Here is a 20,477-nt window from a genome sequence, read left to right as displayed (position 1 = left end):
CATGTCATCCAAGATGTTCATGTCTGTCTTTCTTCAGTCGAAAAGAAATTAAGGTTTTTGAGGAAAACATTCCAGGATTTTTCTCCATAAATTGGACTTCAATGGGGATCAAAGGGCTGAAGGTCCAAATTGCGGTTTCATTGCAGCTTCAAAGGGCTCTACACGATCCCAGCCAAGGAATAAGGGTCTTATCTATCCAAACGATCGGTCATTCTCTAACAAAAAAAATAATAATCTAAATTTATATACTTTAGTACATACATTTAGTCCACTAAATGGAGAAAAATCCTGGAATGTTTTCCTCAAAAACCTGAAGAAAGACAGACATGAACATCTTGGATGACATGGGGCGAGTAAATTATCAGGAAATTTTAAATAACGAGTGAACTAATCCTTTAATATGTAGCCATGTGACAAAAAACTAATGTGATGGTGACTAATATAAAAATGAGGTATGGCATCCCTATAAAAATCTGATTTAACAAGAAGCATCCCCATAGCATATTTTGCATATTAAGATAAAGCATGCCTTGTTTTAACGAGACTGTTACTTAATTCTACATTTTGAAACACTTTGAATTTACTTCAAAGCAATATAATCTGAGCAAATACATAAATAGAGACAGATACTTCAGAACAAAGAAACACTATGGCTGGGTATTGACCCAGATTTCACAAATTGATTTGATTTTGATTCAATTCAATATCAATTCATTTGGATTAAATTTTTCTTAAGGAAAATAATCTCTCAACAAATGCTTTAAACTATGCGGAGATCCCTGACAGGTTAAAATTAACAACAGAGTATCAATTTCAATATCTGCTGAATGCAGACATTTTATATTTACATTATAAAAATCTGATTTAACAAGAAGCATCCCCATAGCATATTTTGCATATTAAGATAAAGCATGCCTTGTTTTAACGAGATTGTTACTTAATTCTACATTTTGAAACACTTTGAATTTACTTCAAAGCAATGTAATCTGAGCAAATACATAAATAGAGACAGATACTTCAGAACAAAGAAACACTATGGCTGGGTATTGACCCAGATTTGATTTTGATTCAATTCAATATCAATTCATTTGGATTAAATTTTTCTTAAGGAAAATAATCTCTCAACAAATGCTTTAAACTATGCGGAGATCCCTGACAGGTTAATATTAACAACAGAGTATCAATTTCAATATCTGCTGAATGCAGACATTTTATATTTACATTGCTGGTGTGCAACCTGTACATATGTTGACGTCTCAAAAAATGTTTTAGGGTTTCATGACCCTTTAAAGCATGCCAAAAAATGTTTTTAATTCTGTGATAAAACTGACAGAATTTGAAAGCTGAGACTTTTTCATATCAAAAGTAACAAAGATGATTGTTTATTGTATGGGATGTGCGCACAAATAATGTTTAGTGACGTTTTATTCACGCTTCAACTGAAAAAGAAAAAAAACTGCCTAAAAGAACGATTCTTGGGATTTAAGAATCAATATTGGTTTTTCAGAATGAAAATCAAATAAAAATTTGGATATCAATATTTTTAACCCAACCCTGTAATATAGCAATGCATACATACATATATTTAGACTGGAAATGGCTAAAGTAATTGAAAGAAATTAAATTTTCTATAATTAAATAACATTACCGCAGGGGCTGGGGCCATAATGCCCATGTGGACAGGAATCATTGGGGTTCCTATAAAGGGGAAAAATCAACAACATCAGAAAATAATGTTCACCCTAATTTGAATTTGTCAAAATTACATTTTATAATCATTTAGGCTCATTTAGCATAGAAACTGTTCACCTAGCAATGCATAAGAGATCTTATGCGGCCCCTTAAAAAAACAACTGAACAGACCATAACCTTCCTTGAAAATATTATATTAAGCATGACAACAAATCTGTTATTCGAACTTTGAATACTCAAAGCAAGCAACACCATGCTGCATAATCAAGATGAAACAGTTGACACTTTCATAAAAGCTGACTGAATGCTCTGGATTTCAATGAAAGCTGCCGTTATAATCAACATGTAGCCTATGCATTTAGCTGACGCTTTTATCCAAAGCAACTGCCAGTGTGTATTCCATGTCATTCAAACCCATGATCTCGCCGTTGCTAACTCTATGATCTAACAGTTGAGCCACATGAACACTAATATGCCTACACACGGTCTGATAAATCTAGTTTATCTTGATTACCAGGAGGCATTGACGGTGGAAACCCAGCAAACTGTGGTGGAGGGATTCCTGGCGGCAACGTTGGGATGCCTATTTGTGGCCGGTTGAGATGAGGAGGGAAAGACATCTTGGGCAGAACACCCACCTTAGACAGAAGGCAAACACATCATTAACAACTGTAAATAACAGGAGTTTATACATTGTTTAGGCTGCTACAATACACACACTACTCCGCTTACACAATCAAGATCTTCTCTTAAAGGAACACACCACTATTTTTGAAAATAGGCAAATTTTCCAACTCCCCTAGAGTTAAACAGTTGAGTTTTACCGTTTATGGCTAGGAACTATACTCTCATTCTGGCATAATAATCAAGGAACTTTGCTGCCGTACCATGGGTGCATCAGGCGCAATGATATTACGCAGCGCCTGAAAATAGTCCCCAGCACGCTCCCTGTGCAAGCAGGTGGTCACGTTGATTATGTTGATGGAACTTAGCCTATTTTCAAGCGCTGTGTAATATCATTGCGCCTGCTGCACCCATTATACGGCAGCAAAGTTCCTTGATTATTATGCCGGAATGAGAGTATAGTTCCTAGCCATATCGGCCTAGAAAATCGCAACTTTTCATTTTCTGTCGGTCTTAGTACACGATGTAACTACAGAAGAGCCAAGTTTTAAATAGGAAAAATATCGAAATTCTTTGGTCATTTTTGAGCGAGAAGCTAACGGTCTAATCAGATTCAATGATCTATGCAAAGCTACAGCTAAAAGTGCTACCGCCAGACCCAGAGATCGGCTGAATGGATTCGAAAACGGTAAAACTCAACTGTTTAACTTTAGGAGAGATGGAAATTGAGCCTATTTTCAAAAATAGTGGAGTGTTCCTTTTAGTTCTGCAATTCACCTCATAGTTTACAGTAAGTATCTATTAGAACCCGACCGATATATCGTTTAGCCGATATTATCGGCCGATATGAGCCTGTCGTCGATATACCGGTATTGGCGAATATGCCGCCGATATGAATTTTTTTTTCCAGAACATATAACGCCGATAAAATGCTTGAAATGGTGTAATTACTTAGTGTCCCCGGGGGTTCGGGAGTTATGGGTGGTTAAATTCATGGTCCGGCGCCGACCGATCTAGCGATCCCGGGGGGCTACCGACGCGCGGAGAGGGTGGCGTTCGAGAGGGCTCCTCGAGCTGAAGGGATCCCCCGAATTTGGTGGAAATCCGCCGGCGCATTCGCGAGATAGTGACACCAGTCAACACTTTCCCTTCAGTAAGGAGGTCTCTTGTTCAGGCAGCATTCACACGTTGTCTTATTCGACCATAAGTGCCCTGCGAAGTGGACTTCACATGATATTCCGCCATGATTCCAGTTCCAAGGGAACGTACATTACATTCAAAGGGCATTAAAGTATGTAAGATGTGAATTTATATATATATATATATATATATATATATTTACAGAGGTATATTATGTCACACTTCACTAGTAAGTTTCGTCTGTGTGTGAAGACAGTAGCGCAAATCTGTGAATGAATGGTTCCAAAGTGAAAAAACTTCAATGGAATAAAGTTGAATGGAATTGAATTGACTTAAAATTGAATAAACTTCAACTTTACGGTTCAGTGCAGTGATGTCAGGCTCATTTTGAATAAAGTTTATTGTTAAATGCCCTGCCTCCATCATTACATATCTTTGTCACGTCATTATAAGTGTTTGATCACCACATTTGAGTGTTCATTGCAAAAAATGTGTTTATGTATATATATTCTGTTTATGTATATACTGTATTCTATCTATCTATATAGTATCAAACTTTTGACTGGTACTGTACTATAATATGCACAAAGAAATATCGATATCTGCCTTTTTTTAAGCCCCAATATCGGTATCGGCCCGTCTCTAGTATTTATAGTACTATTACTTGAGTCTACATCTAAAGCTGTTAAATTTTCTGTTGAATGCATTTCATTTATAGGCCATAATCACCAAAAATAAATCAACACCAAATCAGAAAATCTTGCCAGACCAATCAGCTGATTTCAGGATGCTGTGAAATCAACGGGAAAGCTCTGAATCAGCCTGAATTCGACCTGAAACCAGCTGAAAGTTCTAAAATCAACATGAAATCAGTTTAAAGGTTTGAAATAAAGCTTAATCTTATTCTAAAAGATCTGAAATTCCCTATATTTTAATAAACTGTCCTCTAAAAAAAAAAGCAACATTAGACTGAAAGATAAAACTGAAAGTACTGAAATCAGCTTGAAATGTTGTACAGATTGAAAATCAACCCGAACTGGGCTTAAAGCACTGAAATCAATCAGAGATTAACTAAACGCACTGAAATCAGACGAAAGGTCTTAAAACTATTTAAAGGCCGATTTCACGTTGGTGTAACGTCTCACAATGTGACTACCCATTGACGTTAGCTAACCAAATAAACAGGTGTATGATAGCTAAAATTGTGTATAGCGCGGAAATGGTGTTGCTTATGTGAAATGTAGTCATTATAAACCCCTAAATTAGACCGGTTTGTCAGAAAATACCAGCGGGAATCATTTCAGTCAGACCGGGCAGCTGCTAGCCGCGAGCTAACGGTCACAAAAAGCCTTTATTCTGACCTCTCTCAACGGATTAACTCGTTTTATCGAAGTCCTGTACGAAACAATGAACATATGAACTCAAAACGATAACCAATACTTTAATAAATCATACTCACTCAAACCAAATCGATATCAACTCGCTTCTCGCACGGAAAGTTCACCGGATCCGTAGTAAAAGCAACGAGCAATCGAACCTGCAGTTTCCGGTGAAATGGAATTCTGGGAAAATAACGGGCAAATTAAAAGACCTCTGCTCTAAAAGCTAAATAAAATAAACAAATAACAAATCAAATGCAAATATACAATAAGTTTGGTTTTAAGAATTTCTTGGTGTTCTTTGCGTAATATTGCTAACCATATTCTCTGTTGATCCTAAATAAAACATGAATTCATGAATTCAGAATTATTCATTAACTTCCAAGCTTTTATATTGCGCATTAAATATGAAAATATTAAAATTAAATGTATCTCTGGTTAAATCTAACAAAACGGTCTATAAATTTCCAGGGCGAATTTACCCGAAATAAATTAAACGTATTTTTATGGACATTAAGAAATCATTTCTTGTTGAAATTTAACCAGACGTTTCTTCATATTCGCCCTTCTAGGCCGCAAACTGCATTTGAGTGACAGGTGACGTAAGCGAAGGCGGGATTTTCATGGAAAGTGCTGGAAAGAGACGAAGCACCGCTAGTTCCAAAGCCTGATGTTCTTCCGATGCGAAGCATAGTGCAGTCGATTATGCTTTGTTATGTGCATTTCTTTCACTGCGTTCTCTGACCGTTTGGCTATTTCATGTTTTAATGACAAAAAATATTTTAACAAGGTGAAGATTGTATAAAGAGTCGCACATTTTGTGCGCATCTTTCCAAACGTTACCTGTTTTTTTAATAACTGTTCGGTGTTCTCTGTCTAACAATTAAACATGTATTAAATATCACAGATATTATTATAGTTACCAAGAGTCAAACAATCATGCTTATGGTTTATTTCCAACAACGTGCAAGGCAATCGTAGGGTTTTACTAAGAAAGTTGATTTAAAAAATGTACTCATTCGGGTCCTTTCTTACAGGACAATTTAATACGAATCTCAAATAACAGACTCCAGACGTATTTCAAGTTCTAAAATTAGTTTTTATTGTTTATTGTATTTTATTAAGCGATTCTTAAGAAACACTATATTATTTCAGTTATGTAGACGTTATTTATATCTGACGCAGCTAGTAAAATACTGCATCTGTAGCTGGGAATAAATGCGATTTACACAAATAAAAGAGTGTAGTTTGTCTTTGTTGACGATATGTAAGCGCCTCAGAGTGAGTCAGCGCGGAGGGATACAGCCGCACATTCAAAGGCGGAGTATAAAGAAAAGAGCCGCGCACGCGGGGTTCTCTTCGCTCTGCTTCCCTGAGTATCAGTGTAGGGGAGATCAGCTGTTTCTGTGGCGATTAAACCATCAAAAAACAACGAAACTAACCAAGGTAAGCCATCGGTCTCTATCTTAAACGATTCTATATCATTCCAGGAATGACTGTAGACTAAGAGAACGGCGTTTAATCTCTGAATTAATTATGTATTTCATTCGCTCTTTGACCGGTGTTGTAATGAAGCGGATGCCGGTTAAGAGTCGCTTGTCTCCGATCTAACAGACGCGGTCATCCTTCAGAAGACTTTTCTTTTTATTTTGAAAGAATCGTACGTTAATGTAGGATGTGATGTTTATTTGTTTTTGTGGCTATTTAATGAGTTGATGAGCAGGTGCAGTGGTTCACAATGCTGTGTAGTTACTGGTTAAGCATCTTTTTCTAAATATCTTGCTATAAATCATATATATGTGTAATGCATATAAGAGTCGGAGGTGACCGGAATGGGTGGTTGGTGTATTAAAAGTCATCATATCTTTTTAATTAACGTTCTTGTATTAGTGTTTAAAGTTATTGAATAAGCGTCATGAGAATGGTATTTATTACGTTGAATAATAAAAAAAGCAGTACACATCTAAATCAATTTAATTACAAGGATTGCAGCAGGAAAACACGTGTTGAGCGCATTGTCCTTCTGCGCCATGTTCTTCCGCATCCGGGCCTCTTATGCACCGGTTTGTCTTGTATAACTGTACTACAAGTGATAAATGCTTTCATTTTCATTTAACCCTTTGTTTGTTCAATTTAGACATTTATAAACCAAAATCAGTAATGATGTACACTTATGTAGACATGTTAAACCATGTATGTAATAATGTTGATCTGAATTGATTTTTCTCAGATGCCTGAAGAAATGCGCCAAGAGGAGGAGGCTGAGACCTTTGCCTTCCAGGCAGAGATCGCCCAGCTGATGTCTCTCATTATCAACACCTTCTACTCCAACAAAGAGATCTTCCTCAGGGAGCTCATCTCCAACGCCTCTGATGTAAGCCCAATGATAGACTGTTTTTAATAGTGTCATATATTGCTAGCTCTAGCAATAGGATGATATAGTTCCTGCGATCAGCCTGGTTTTCCCCACTCGACAGGCTCTTGACAAAATCAGATATGAGAGCTTGACGGATCCCACCAAACTGGACAGCGGCAAGGACCTGAAGATCGAAATCATCCCCAACGTTCATGAACGCACTCTTACCCTCATCGACACCGGTATTGGAATGACCAAAGCCGATCTCATCAACAACTTGGGTACCATCGCCAAGTCCGGGACAAAGGCCTTCATGGAGGCTCTGCAGGTGATGCGTCTGCTAGTTTTGGCATGCTTATCAACATTTCTCCATTGAATTTAGTCTCTAACGATTCCTGTTCATCTCTCCAGGCTGGCGCAGATATCTCCATGATCGGGCAGTTTGGTGTGGGCTTCTACTCCGCCTACCTGGTGGCTGAAAAGGTCACGGTCATCACTAAACACAACGATGACGAGCAGTACGCTTGGGAGTCATCTGCTGGCGGCTCTTTCACAGTCAAGGTGGACCATGGTACGTTACAAACTCATTTTTGATTCAGGGGTGTGTGATATATCGTCTACGATTATTTTATTTATTCATAGTTTTAACGATGTGCGATTTTGACAGAGTATATTGCAAAAACCATTTAAAACACCCCTATAGAGCGCACGCATGCATTACATGAAGTCTAGACTAGTGCGTGTGCGCATTTAGAGTGTTCTTTCACTGAATGATTGTCTATTAAAATTCTAAATGCATTATCACAAGTTCAAGACATGGGGGCAGAAAATGTATATATTTATACCACTTCATATAGTTAATCAGTTTCACATGAAGACTGCCGTTTTCTCCAGATATTACCATATTTGCAAATATGATATTGTGTGTTTTTGTTTTTTACAACCATTCAATAAATAAGTTAATTGAGACTTGCGTTTTATTTATTTATTTATTTTATTGGTTTATTTAATAGGGACCATGCATATTCATGAACATTGTTGTATAAATATACACCATGTAAATATGCCAGAATTAGTAACAATAACTACTTTTCATCTGCAGTCCCTAGGCAGGTAACATAATACTAACATAAAGACAGCAGCCCGAAAGGGGAACAGAGTCGTGTGACAGACGCAGTGATGAAGCTGGTATGTGTTTGCAGTACACAAGCCACGGTTAAGACGGCTGACTCCACTGTGAACTCTGTCTCACGTGCGCACACACACACGATGCGCAAAACTCTTTTGATTTGAACAGTCAATAGCAAATACTTAAACTAATAACAAAACGGTAGCTGATTCAGAAGCGCCAGATTGTCATAGCAAAGTCAGAATGACCTCCTCTCCTAGGTTCACGAAACGGTCGTCCATAAAATGCATTGCTGTTCTGTTGTAAGTAATCTTAAAGATTCCTAAATGCATCTACTTTCGGAAGGCCAAATAAAGTGCTTTTGCTTTCGCCTAGAAACACACAGCGTCTCCCTGACATGCTGCTTCAACACTAACTGCGGTTACTGAAACCACGCTGCCTTTCTTTGCATGTGCATTTGGGCGCATTGTGCAAATATTTCCACATAGTGAGGTAGATATGTGGGGGCGTGTTAGAACGAGCCGTTTTAGGGGGGCGTGGCAGAGTCTTTGATAAAGAATATCTTTTTGGATTTGAGACTTTAGTCTTTGCAACTTCAGGGATCTTATCTATGCACAATCAGCTTGTAACACTCCAAAGAGAAAGGAAAACTTGAAATCGCATTATATGACCCCTTTAAATAATTTCAAATATCAGTATTCAACGTTTTATGTTTAATATTAAAACATTATTTATGCATTTGTAATTGCAGGTTAAATGCATTCATGTCTTGCATTAAGCAGTGTGTAAATACATCTAAATGCCACTTCAGATGCAGCTTCTGTGTTGATTTTCATTTGCTTGGTAACAGCCCAAATGTCTTATTATAATTCACTGAATGAATTTGACTCAAAAGATAATGGACACTTTTAGAAAAATGGCTTTATAAAGGTAAAAATGCCCATAAAATATGAAATTATTGGAAAAGATTCATTTCTATCCGTGTGAACTGACCACCACATAATATGAAGAATTTCAAAAACTTTAAAAACCAGCTGTCCATGGCAGTCCTTAAGATACCAGCACAATAACACACTCAGCAAAATATCGTCTAATTATCGATTAAAATCCCAGAAAATGGAGATCTTTTTGTCAATATCGCACACCCCTACTTTGATGACATAAGTGCAATTTTAAGGGTGATTGTAATGTTCACGCACCTGCCAATCTCCAGGTGAGACCATTGGCCGTGGAACCAGAGTCATTCTTCACCTGAAAGAAGATCAGACAGAGTACATCGAGGAGAAGAGAGTGAAGGAAGTGGTCAAGAAACACTCCCAGTTCATCGGATACCCAATCACTCTCTTCGTAAGCTGGATTCGGTTTAACTAGTGGAGTTTAATTATTCTGATAAAATTGTTCTGGTAGTTGAGTGATGGCAAAATACCAATTTCCATGCAGGTGGAGAAGGAACGCGACAAGGAGATCAGTGACGACGAGGCAGAGGAGGAGAAGCCTGAGAAAGAGGAGGAGGAGGAGGAGGAAGGTGAAGACAAACCCAAGATTGAGGATGTCGGCTCAGATGATGACGAGGACTCCAAAGACAAGGACAAGAAGAAAACCAAGAAGATCAAGGAGAAGTACATCGACCAGGAGGAGCTGAACAAAACCAAACCCATCTGGACCCGCAACCCTGACGACATCTCCAACGAAGAGTACGGAGAGTTTTACAAGAGCCTGACTAACGATTGGGAAGATCACCTGGCTGTCAAGGTAACACAATGAATTCTGCAGAACAAGATTCACACTTAAATGTTTGAGAGTTGATGAAATACTCCCTTTTATGCATGGTCCTGCAGCATTTCTCAGTGGAGGGTCAGCTGGAGTTCCGCGCTCTCCTCTTCATCCCTCGCCGTGCCCCCTTTGACCTCTTTGAGAACAAGAAAAAGAAGAATAACATCAAGCTGTACGTCAGAAGGGTCTTCATCATGGACAGCTGTGAGGAGCTCATCCCAGAGTATCTGAGTAAGTAGCTTTGCGTTTAAAGAGTTCACCCAAAAATGAAAATTGCCATTTGCTCGCCCTTGACGTTCCAAACCCATAAGATTTTGCGGTTTATATTTTAAACCAATTACGTGTAATTTTTAATGAAACCTGAGGTTTTGCCATTAAATGTCCAGATGACAAATTCAAAAGTCTAAATTAAATCTGTTCCTTATATAAAGCGATTATATTTTTACATAAGGCTTATAAATTCATATGAATTACTTTATGGTGACTTTTTGGTTACCTGGACTTTCAATGGACCGAAATTTCTCTGGTTTCAAAATGTCTTAATTTGGGTTTCAAAGATAAACCAAAGTCTTATGAATTTGGAAAGACCATAAGGATGAATAAAAGGCATAATTGGAATTTTTGTTTTTGTTTTTTTTTGCTGTCACTTGAATTCAACATGAAATTGCCCATTTGCTTTTGATTACGCTGCTGATGTAATCAAGTCTGAGAAAAGTTGTCAAGGAGTTGCCTTTCCATGGTCGAATTCTGATGGACTTTACAAAGTCCTGCTCCACATTATTTCCTGATGATGATAGTTTTTACATGACTACAAAAGTTGAATGCATTGCAAATGAAGTTTTGCTGCTAAACATCTTGGGTCTTGATGATTGAAGGTTTCAAATGGTGCAGTCTCGCTAACAGCCAATCATTGTCCCCCCAGACTTCATCCGTGGTGTTGTGGACTCTGAAGATCTGCCCCTCAACATCTCCAGAGAGATGCTACAACAGAGCAAGATTCTCAAGGTCATCCGCAAGAACATGGTCAAGAAGTGCCTGGAGCTGTTTGCTGAGCTGGCCGAGGACAAGGAGAACTACAAGAAGTTCTACGACGGCTTCTCCAAGAATCTGAAAGTAAGAATCCTAGACTTTGATCCCATTACTTGTAGGATTGGGTACCGAAACCTGGTGCCAATATGGCACCGGTACCTATGTAACCGGTATGTACTAGAACCAAATCAGAATGCAGATTTCGGTGCCACTTAAATGCCTGAGCTATCGATTGAAATATTTGTCCTGGTTCTCCGAAATAGACATAAGAAGCATGGGCGTCGCTAGGCAATTTTTAGCCGGGGCTATAGCGATTAGCTCTATAAACTGTACACAAATTCGTGATTGCCTCAGTCAGTCCCCTTTAAGTTTCACATGAAAACGGCGGCAGACTTCGTCTTCTCCCCGTCTTTCAGCTCGCTCTTTAATCCGCAGACCGTGGTGGCGCAACGCAAAATAGTTTACAGTAACGTAGATGGGGAAATTGATTGCTCCCTCGTGACCTTTTGTAAAGTTTTCGCTGCGTTCACCCCTCATCACACCACAGCTGTTTCCTCCAGCGAAAATCCATGAACGCATACTTTATAAAACGATCATGTTGCTATTTTCATTTGGAAATGTAATATTTAATATAAAACATTACAGTGCATGTGGCATACCATAGTCATTCACATAACTGATTAAAGACCGTGACGGTAGCACTCAATTCACTCATTTGAACTAAATATCAGAGTGATTGACAGAGATACAGTAGAAACATTGTGTGGTTTTGTAATCGATAATGACCCAGATCGTGAAATACATTTATTAGCCTTAGAATAAGGAAATCACAACTTGGGAAATGAGAGCATCCGAGGAGTGTGAATGCTATGTATAAAAATATTTAAAATTAATATATGTTCTTCAATGTTATCCATCGCTTTTTTTTTCTTTTCTTTTATGTATCGATTTGGCACCGGTATGGTAAAAAAAAACCAATCGATACCCAACCCTAATTACTTGCGATAAGAATATAATTAAAAGTGGTATTAACATGTTTGTTGTGAATTCCAGCTGGGCATCCACGAGGACTCTCAGAACCGCAAGAAGCTGTCAGAACTGTTGCGTTATCAGAGCTCACAATCCGGCGACGAGATGACCTCCCTCACAGAATATGTCAGCCGTATGAAGGAAAACCAGAAGTCCATCTACTACATCACTGGTAAGACTTCATCCGCATCAACCTGCTTTTAAAGTAGGGCTGCACGATTAATAGAAGAAAAATCAAAACCACAAAATGGCTTAGTGTGACATTGACATGCATTTGGGAACGCAACACGTCAACCATCTCCCCATTTTTGTAAAGAAGTGATTAATAAAAACTAAGGGCTCCCTGGGGTTTTCTGTCTTAAGCTCAAAACACGCTGCATGATTTTAGCAATCCTATAAGATCACTGCATGTCACACTGCGCGACATGGATCTAACAAACTTGGCTACGACATGTGTAGACTGTACGATGATGACACCTATTGACTCGTATGATACGACGCACGTTCCTATAAAAGAATAAAACGCCATCAGCATGTGCTAGTGATAAACAAAAATCGTCTTTGAACCTCTCACTGTCTCACGTCACCGGATCACTGATTAGGAGCCACGATCACAGAAATCGCCACGATTTTCACGATGCCGATGTTTCGTCTGGGACAGCCAAAAATCGTATAGTGTGTTTAGGGCTTTAAAGTTTGATGGGGTAACCGTTGTAAATAAAGAACATAAGACAGCCATAAATATTAGTATTTTACAGTTATAATGTGCTTTTTTTAATATTTTTATATATATATATATATATATATATATAAAAAACTGAAGTGAAATTGCAGTGATTATTTGTTTGTAGCTTTTTTTTTTTTTTTTTTTTTTTTTTTTTTTTTTTTTTTTTTTTGTGTGCAGCTGATCCCAGATCAGTGCAAAAGGAACGTTTCCCCTCACAGGCTTATAATTTAGCTTTTGTTTTTTTATGTTTAGAGTCATTTTTTTTTTTTTTTTTTTTTTTTTTTTTTTTTTTTGTAGGGTCCCCCCCTCCTTCCTAAATCCTATTTTAAAGAATCCAATATACTTGTTCTTATCGATGTTGTCTATCTTCCCCAGGCGAGAGCAAAGACCAGGTCGCCCACTCTGCTTTCGTGGAGCGCGTGTGCAAGAGAGGTTTCGAGGTGCTGTACATGACCGAGCCTATCGACGAGTACTGCGTCCAGCAGCTGAAGGACTTCGACGGCAAGTCTCTGGTGTCCGTCACCAAGGAGGGTCTGGAGTTGCCCGAGGATGAAGACGAGAAGAAAAAGATGGAGGAAGACAAGGCCAAGTTTGAGAACCTCTGCAAGCTCATGAAGGAGATTCTGGACAAGAAAGTAGAGAAGGTGTGTTTGCGTAATGCAGCTGTTCATAAAAACCGAACTTGTGCCAGTATGTGAAAACCTAGTTTATTTTGGTCTTAATCCACCCTTATTAGGCATTAATTATTCCAAATTGTGTTATAAACAGGATTCCTAGTCAGAGTTGCACAGATGGTGAGTTTATGTAATGGACATTTGCACTGCTTCGTGAGTTTGCATTTCGCTTGCAGACTCAAATGTGTGAAAACATGTTCATTCCAGCGTGTACCTTGAGTCCTAGTAGCCGTTTTTCTTTCAAATGACATGCATTTGTGTTGAGAGTGACTAACAAGTATTCTGTTTGATCTAACAGTGATGAGCAACTGTGAGTGATCCACCAGAACTTGCCTTACCAGTTTAATTCCCGTTCCTTAAGCTGATCTGATTCTTTTCCAGGTCACCGTATCAAACAGGTTGGTTTCTTCTCCCTGCTGTATCGTGACCAGCACCTACGGCTGGACGGCCAACATGGAGAGGATCATGAAGGCCCAGGCTTTGAGGGACAACTCTACCATGGGCTACATGATGGCCAAGAAACACCTGGAGATCAACCCTGATCATCCCATCATGGAGACCCTGAGGCAGAAGGCCGATGCGGATAAAAACGACAAAGCTGTGAAGGATCTGGTCATCCTCCTGTTTGAGACCGCCCTGCTTTCCTCTGGTTTCTCATTGGACGATCCTCAGACGCACTCAAACCGCATCTACAGAATGATCAAACTGGGATTGGGTAAATTTAACTTCCTTTTTCTTTTATGTTTTAGTCCTGATATAGTTGGGTCAGTAACGAATTAATTTTTTATTTTTTGTCTGCAGGTATTGATGAAGATGAAGACGTACCTGTGGAAGAGCCAAGCTCTGCTCCTGCTCCTGAAGATATTCCACCTCTGGAAGGAGACGATGACGCTTCTCGCATGGAGGAAGTCGATTAAACCCATTTGTCTAAAATTCCCCGATCACTTTTCCGTAATCATTCCTTAACATCCTGTCGTTCTCTTTGACCTGTAGAAGGTTGACCTGATCTCAGTGATGATTCCTGAAAGAATCATAATGTAACAAAAGCATACTGTCAACTTTTGCTCTGTTTTGAGCCATAATGTACCTTTTTTGTTTTTTTTTATGTAATGTGATGTTCATGGATTGACAGTATTGTCTGAGCACAATAAGCACTGTGTTTCACTGATACTGAGTCTGCTGGCTGTGCTGGATTGAATCGAGCATGATTTCTTTCTGCATGGAAGGGGAAAGACCTTTGCCTCACTGCAGGCATGTGTTGTCTTGTTTTTCAGAAATTAAAACACGTGGTGAAACCTGAATTTGTGTCGTCTTTGCTTTCTCACTTGCTTGGACTCAAAAAAAATTTCAATGAAATACATTAGAATAATTAAAGTGGAAGACTTAAATTAGGTTTAAAAAGTATTCTATTTGAAAATTTAGTCAAGTTATATGCAATATTGAAGTTAAATGAAATCAAGGCACTTATTATTAGTCTTTAGAACGGCATGTAAGAGTCGTTAGATCTTTCATTTAAATCACTTAAAACTTATGGAGTTTTGTCTATTGAACCTTTTTTTTTTTCTCTCTCTGGAAGACGTTTTGGTATGTGGTTTTATCATTGGCTAAAATGGACTGCGAAATTGATTTTTATAGCATTAGTTTAAAAATGCAGTGCATTGACTAACGATAACATACAATTACCAGAGGTGACCGCAGCGGCAATCCACCTGTCACTCAAGTGGCCACGCCCTTAATTATGCAGAACTTTAAGGCTTACTATAATTTAAACGAATTAGTTATTTAAAAAAACTCAGTTGTCATGAATCAAAACAATTTTTTGAAACCGGCTGTAAACATGTTTTTTTTTCTGCTGTAAAGTTGGGCATTTTAACATGTGGGGGGTGGGGGGGTCTATGGGATTAACTCGCTTTTGCAGCCAGCCTCTAGCGGCCAGTTGATGAATTACAGTTTAAGTCACATCCGTGTTGGCTTCACGAGAGAGAGCGAGAGGTTGCCACTTGGTTTGAACCAGATACTGAAGCAGTCACGTGGTTTTCTCAAAACGAATCAAGCTCCGATACAGTGCTTCAATGTGAAATGCTTTTCTGATACAAGCTTCTAAGCTTCGATGTTGAACTTAACCACTACTAAACATGCTTCAAACCTCATGAAACTTTGCACACGTGTCAGAACTGGCGAAAATGTACATGATATGGGTTTTAGAAGTAGGTGTGGCAAAATGGCTCGATAGCGCCACCTATACACTTTCAACAGAGTGTGCCTCGAGCTACATTTATGTGTGTTAGAAAACACTCTCTGTCTTGTTAAGAGAATGTTCCAGATATGCCTCACCCCTCCTTTTTTTCTCCCTCTCTCTCACTCTTCTATATACAACGCATTCTCTCTGAATCCCCCCTTCTGTATCCATTTCTCTCTCTTGTATTATGTTTTAAATATCTCTTATATGCGAGGTATGCATGCTTAAATGTATACATTAGCTTCTCTTGGTTCAAATGTCCCAAATAAGGACATGATGGCTAGGAATGAGGTTTGTGATGAAACTCTGAAGACAGTTCAGCATTCTTCACAAAAGTCTATTCCTAATATGTCCATGTTTTTCTGTACATGTGGCCATTTTATATAAACATGTTCTTGGCCAAAGATCCTACGTGTATGTTATTCATATCCTCATTGGTTAAGAGGGTGAAACTCCCCTCGACATATGCCTATATAATATCTGTATTTCTATGAATAAATTGAAGTATTGAGGATACATTTGACTGTGTGTTTTCTTACTTCCCGGCCGTCTATCTACACTTTAAGTAACTGAGAATTCTTCAAGGTGGCAAAGAGAATTTACAGAGGGACCAAATTGTTATTCTTTATTAACAATGTGCATGTACAAAAATCAGTACACACACCATTACCCACAGTGGGGAAATATTTATTTGATTCCCTGCTGATTTTGTACGTTTGCCCACTTACAAAGAAATGAAGGGTCTGTCATTTTTATGGTAGGTTTATTTTAACGGATAGAGACAGAATATCAACCAAAAAATCCAGAAAAAAATATTATATAAAGGATAGAAATTGATTTGCATTTCAGTGAGTGAATTAAGTATTTGGTGCAGAAACCCTTGCTGGCAAGCACAGAGGTAAGACGTGTCTTGTAGTTGGTCACCAGGTTTGCACACATCTCAGGAGGGATTTTGATCCACTCCTCTTTACAGATCCTCTCTAAATCCTTAAGGTTTCTTGGCTGTCGTTTGGCAGCTGGAAGTTTCAGCTGCCTCCACAGATTTTCTACAGGATTGAGGTCTGGAGACTGGCTAGGCCACTCCATGACCTTAATGAGCTTCTTCTTGAGCCACTCCTTTGTTGCTTCGGCGGTACGTTTCGGGTCATTGTCATGCTGCAAGACCCATCCATGACCCATCTTCAGTGTTCTGGCTGAGGGAAGGAGGTTCTCGTCCAAGATTGTACAGTACATGGCCCCGTCCATTTCCCCCTCAATGCGGTGAAGTCGTCCTGTACCCTTAGCAGAAAAACAGCCCCAAAGCATATTGTTTCCAGCTCCGCGCTCGACTGTAGGGATGGTGATCTTGGGGTCATAGTCAGCACTCTCCCTCCAAACACGGCGAGTCGAGTTAATGCCAAAGAGCTCAGTTTTAGTCTCATCCGACCACAGCACTTTCTCCCAAGCCTTCTCTGAATCATTTAGATGTTCTTTGGCAAACTTTAAACGGGTCTGTACATGTGCCTTCTTGAGCAGGGGGACCTTGTGGGCGCTGCAGGATTTCAGTCCATTGCGGCGTAGTGTGTTACCAATGTTTTACTTGGTGACTGTGGTCCCAACTGCCTTAAGATCATTAACGAGCTCCTCCCGTGTAGTTCGGGGCTGATCCCTCACCTTTCTCATGATCATCCTTTCCCCATGAGGCGAGATCTTGCACGGAGCTCCAGACCGAGGCCGATTGATGGTTATTTTGTTTTTCTTCCATTTCCGAATAATCGCACCAACAGTTGTCTCCTTCTCACCAAGCTTCTTGCTGATGGTCTTGTAGCCCATTCAAGCCTTGTGCAGATCTACAATCTTGTCTCTGACATGCTTTGACAGCTCTTTGGTCTTGCTCATGGTGGTGAAAGAGGTTGGAATGGAAGATACAGATTGTGTGGACAGGTGTCTTATACACCTAACGAGCTGACATTAGGAGTAACTTCTTAAAGTGACAGGACTAATCTGTGTTCCACATGGGCACATAACCAATCTGTGGGAGCCAGAATTCTTGCTGGTTGGTAGGGGATCAAATACTTATTTTACTCACTGAAATGCAAATCAATTTCTAACCTTTATATAATGTGTTTTTTCTGGATTTTTTGGTTGGTATTCGGTCTCTATCCGTTAAAATAAACCTACCATAAAATTACAGACCCTTCATTTCTTTGTAAGTGGGCAAACTTACAAAATCAGCAGGGAATCAAATAAATAATTTCCCCACTGTACAAAAAAAGTCTCTCGGTACAAAATCCAAAGCCCAACAGGAAGTCAGTTATTTTGAATTTCCTGTGAGATTTTAGTGCAGTTTTTGCCATTTCCAGGCCTCGTACTTTAACGAACTCCTCCTACAGTTTTAATTGAATCATCTTTAAATTTGGTGACGTTAAATTGCGAAGCTCTTGAGTTTTCGTCAAGGGGTGTGTCCCTGGCGGCCTGACAAATTTCGATGTTTCGCCATGAAACCGGAAGTTGCTGTAACTCGGGCAAGCAATGTCCGATCTGCCCCAAACTTCAGACGTTTGACAGGAATTCTGTCCTGAACACATACCCATGCCCATATTCAGTTATAGTCATAGCGCCACCTGCCGGACACAGCAAGTGACTTGTTTTACACTAACTTAAACATGCAATGTCTGATCTGCCCTAAACATCACATGTTTGATAAGAGTCCTGGCCTTAACACATCTTAAGGCCAATATTCAGTTATAATCATAGCGCCACCTGCTGGCAACAAGACATGTCTTGGTTTACACTAACTTATGCAATGTCCGATCTGCCCCAAACATCACGTTTGGTAAGAATACTGGCCTGAAGACATCTACACGTCAATGTTCAGTTATAATCATAGCGCCACCTGCTGGCAACAGGACATGCCATGCTTTACACTAACTCAAACATACCATGTTCAATCTGTACCAGACTTCACATGTTTGATAAAAGTCCTGGCCTGAAGACATCTACATGCCAACATCCAGTTATAAACATAGCGCCACCAGCTGGCAGCAGGAAGTTTGGCACATATAAATGACTGACATATTCCTCCTATATTTACTACTTTAAATGCATATTGCCCACCATTTGCTGTTTTAAAGCCACCGGGTGGCGGTGAGCCCGGGTGCGAAGGCCCTTTCATCGCTTCTTGCAGCTTTAATTATTTTTAGTGTTATATTGCACTTTAATTAGGATTTAATTAACCATTTTAAGACTTATTGGGGACCCCAAGTGAGAACCACTGCTCTATATGGGCTCCAGTCTACATCCAATCATTCTCTTCACATTATTTAGTCCCAACATCCAAACAGATGCATTAAGGGTTTTGCAGGGTTTATGAATGTAAATTTAGGAATTTTTTTTAAGACCAAGCAAATTAAATTCAAGAAATAAACTGAATGGAACACAATATGGTTTCTTAATGTCTTGTATTAGTAAAGCTTTAAAGTTTGAAATTACAACTTCCAACATCTCCACTTAAGACTTTCTGCTCCGTTTTAAGGCCTTCATTTGTGAAAGTAGGAATTAAGACTTTTTAAGACGTGCAAAAACCCTGACAATATTCCCTCTGTTGACCCAGTACACCGTCTGAAATCTTCATTAAGGCAAATTTCTTAATTGCTTTTTCTGTAAGATTCTCCATATGATTAATTTCTCCCCTTTATGTGGTCTTGTCTGACCTTCCCCAGCAGAACACAAAGAACGGCTTTTCCCACACAATATGGGCCGCCAAAAATGTCAGAAACAAAATATTTAGGCTATAGACAATTAATTTTTATGAGGCTGTTGTTATCCTTATTCCTCTTTATATGGCGACAAATTCACCGTTTTCACTCGCGCCATGAATGCTGTTTAATAAGTTGTGATGTGTTAAAATATGTTAGTTTATAAAATGCACCGGAACAATATTAAATATCGATGACCCAATTAGACAAGTCTGGGGGCGGGATGTGCATACTTACCAGTGTTGGGGAAAGTTACTTTTAAAAGTAATGCATTACAATATTGCGTTACTCCCTAAAAAAGGTAACTAATTACGTTACTTAGATACTTTTTATGGAAAGTAATGCGTTACGTTACTTTTGCGCTACTTTTTAAATCTGGGCTGGGCTTATTTGTTTGTTTTTAATATAAAAAGTTCTTCTTTTACAAATGTAAAAGCCCTTTCACAACAAAAGTGAAATGAATGAGCCTCAGGCTGAAGGAAAAGTGAAATCACATCTGTACACTAGAGGGCGCAGCTCAAACTATTTGCATGAAGAATATGCCGCAGGAGAAGAAAGTTCAACACTATTCAGCAATAACAAAAATGAAACACAAAAGTGTCATTTTTGCTTAGTACGGTTGAATTGGATCATCGAAATTCAGCAGCAAAAACATTGGTTAATAAAATGGGATTAAATACATAAATGACATTTGTCTTAACATATTTAATTATTGCAGGTTTGTATAATGTTCTGAGTTTGCATTTGACTTTTTATTCATTTTGATGAATACTGAATCTGTTCATATTTAGTGTAGAACTACAGTAAGCATCACGTTCACACAGCGCACACAACGCCTCTGCACATATTCCCGATTTCTCTCAATGTGGCAACACAACAGCTGTCCGTCAATACATGGGGGAAGAAAGTAACTGGAGTTACTTATTTGAAAAAGTAACTCAGATATTTC

The 20,477-nt window shown here is 38.9% G+C and overlaps 1 protein-coding gene and 1 long non-coding RNA gene across 3 annotated transcripts; one reads left to right on the top strand and one right to left on the bottom strand.

Moving 5' to 3' along the window:
- Window positions 1–1,626: 1,626 nt before the first annotated feature.
- On the bottom strand, window positions 1,627–5,333 carry LOC107568218 (uncharacterized). Of its 2 annotated transcripts, none has more exons than XR_001606727.1 (4): window positions 5,318–5,333; window positions 4,916–5,018; window positions 2,207–2,330; window positions 1,627–1,698 (listed from the first exon to the last, which is right to left on the bottom strand). It is a non-coding gene; the product is annotated as an uncharacterized lncRNA (long non-coding RNA). The 2 variants fall into 2 exon arrangements; XR_001606726.1 differs by lacking the exon at window positions 5,318–5,333 and adding an exon at window positions 5,155–5,175.
- An 842-nt stretch (window positions 5,334–6,175) lies between these two features.
- On the top strand, window positions 6,176–14,853 carry LOC107568216 (heat shock protein HSP 90-beta). Its single transcript, XM_016254150.1, has 12 exons — window positions 6,176–6,281; window positions 7,066–7,209; window positions 7,313–7,519; window positions 7,603–7,762; window positions 9,534–9,667; window positions 9,761–10,072; window positions 10,159–10,324; window positions 11,016–11,206; window positions 12,176–12,323; window positions 13,254–13,522; window positions 13,934–14,267; window positions 14,354–14,853. The coding sequence occupies exons 2-12, from the start codon at window positions 7,066–7,068 to the stop codon at window positions 14,467–14,469; spliced, it is 2,181 nt and encodes a 726-aa protein (XP_016109636.1). The 5' UTR covers window positions 6,176–6,281; the 3' UTR covers window positions 14,470–14,853.
- Window positions 14,854–20,477: the final 5,624 nt, after the last annotated feature.

Source organism: Sinocyclocheilus grahami, unplaced genomic scaffold (genome assembly GCF_001515645.1).
Source record: "Sinocyclocheilus grahami isolate Dianchi unplaced genomic scaffold, SAMN03320097.WGS_v1.1 scaffold1225.1, whole genome shotgun sequence".
Classification (NCBI taxonomy): Eukaryota; Metazoa; Chordata; class Actinopteri; order Cypriniformes; family Cyprinidae; genus Sinocyclocheilus; species Sinocyclocheilus grahami.
The sequence above is the reverse complement of the archived record's forward strand: the minus strand, read 5'-3'. Positions and strand labels throughout refer to the sequence as shown.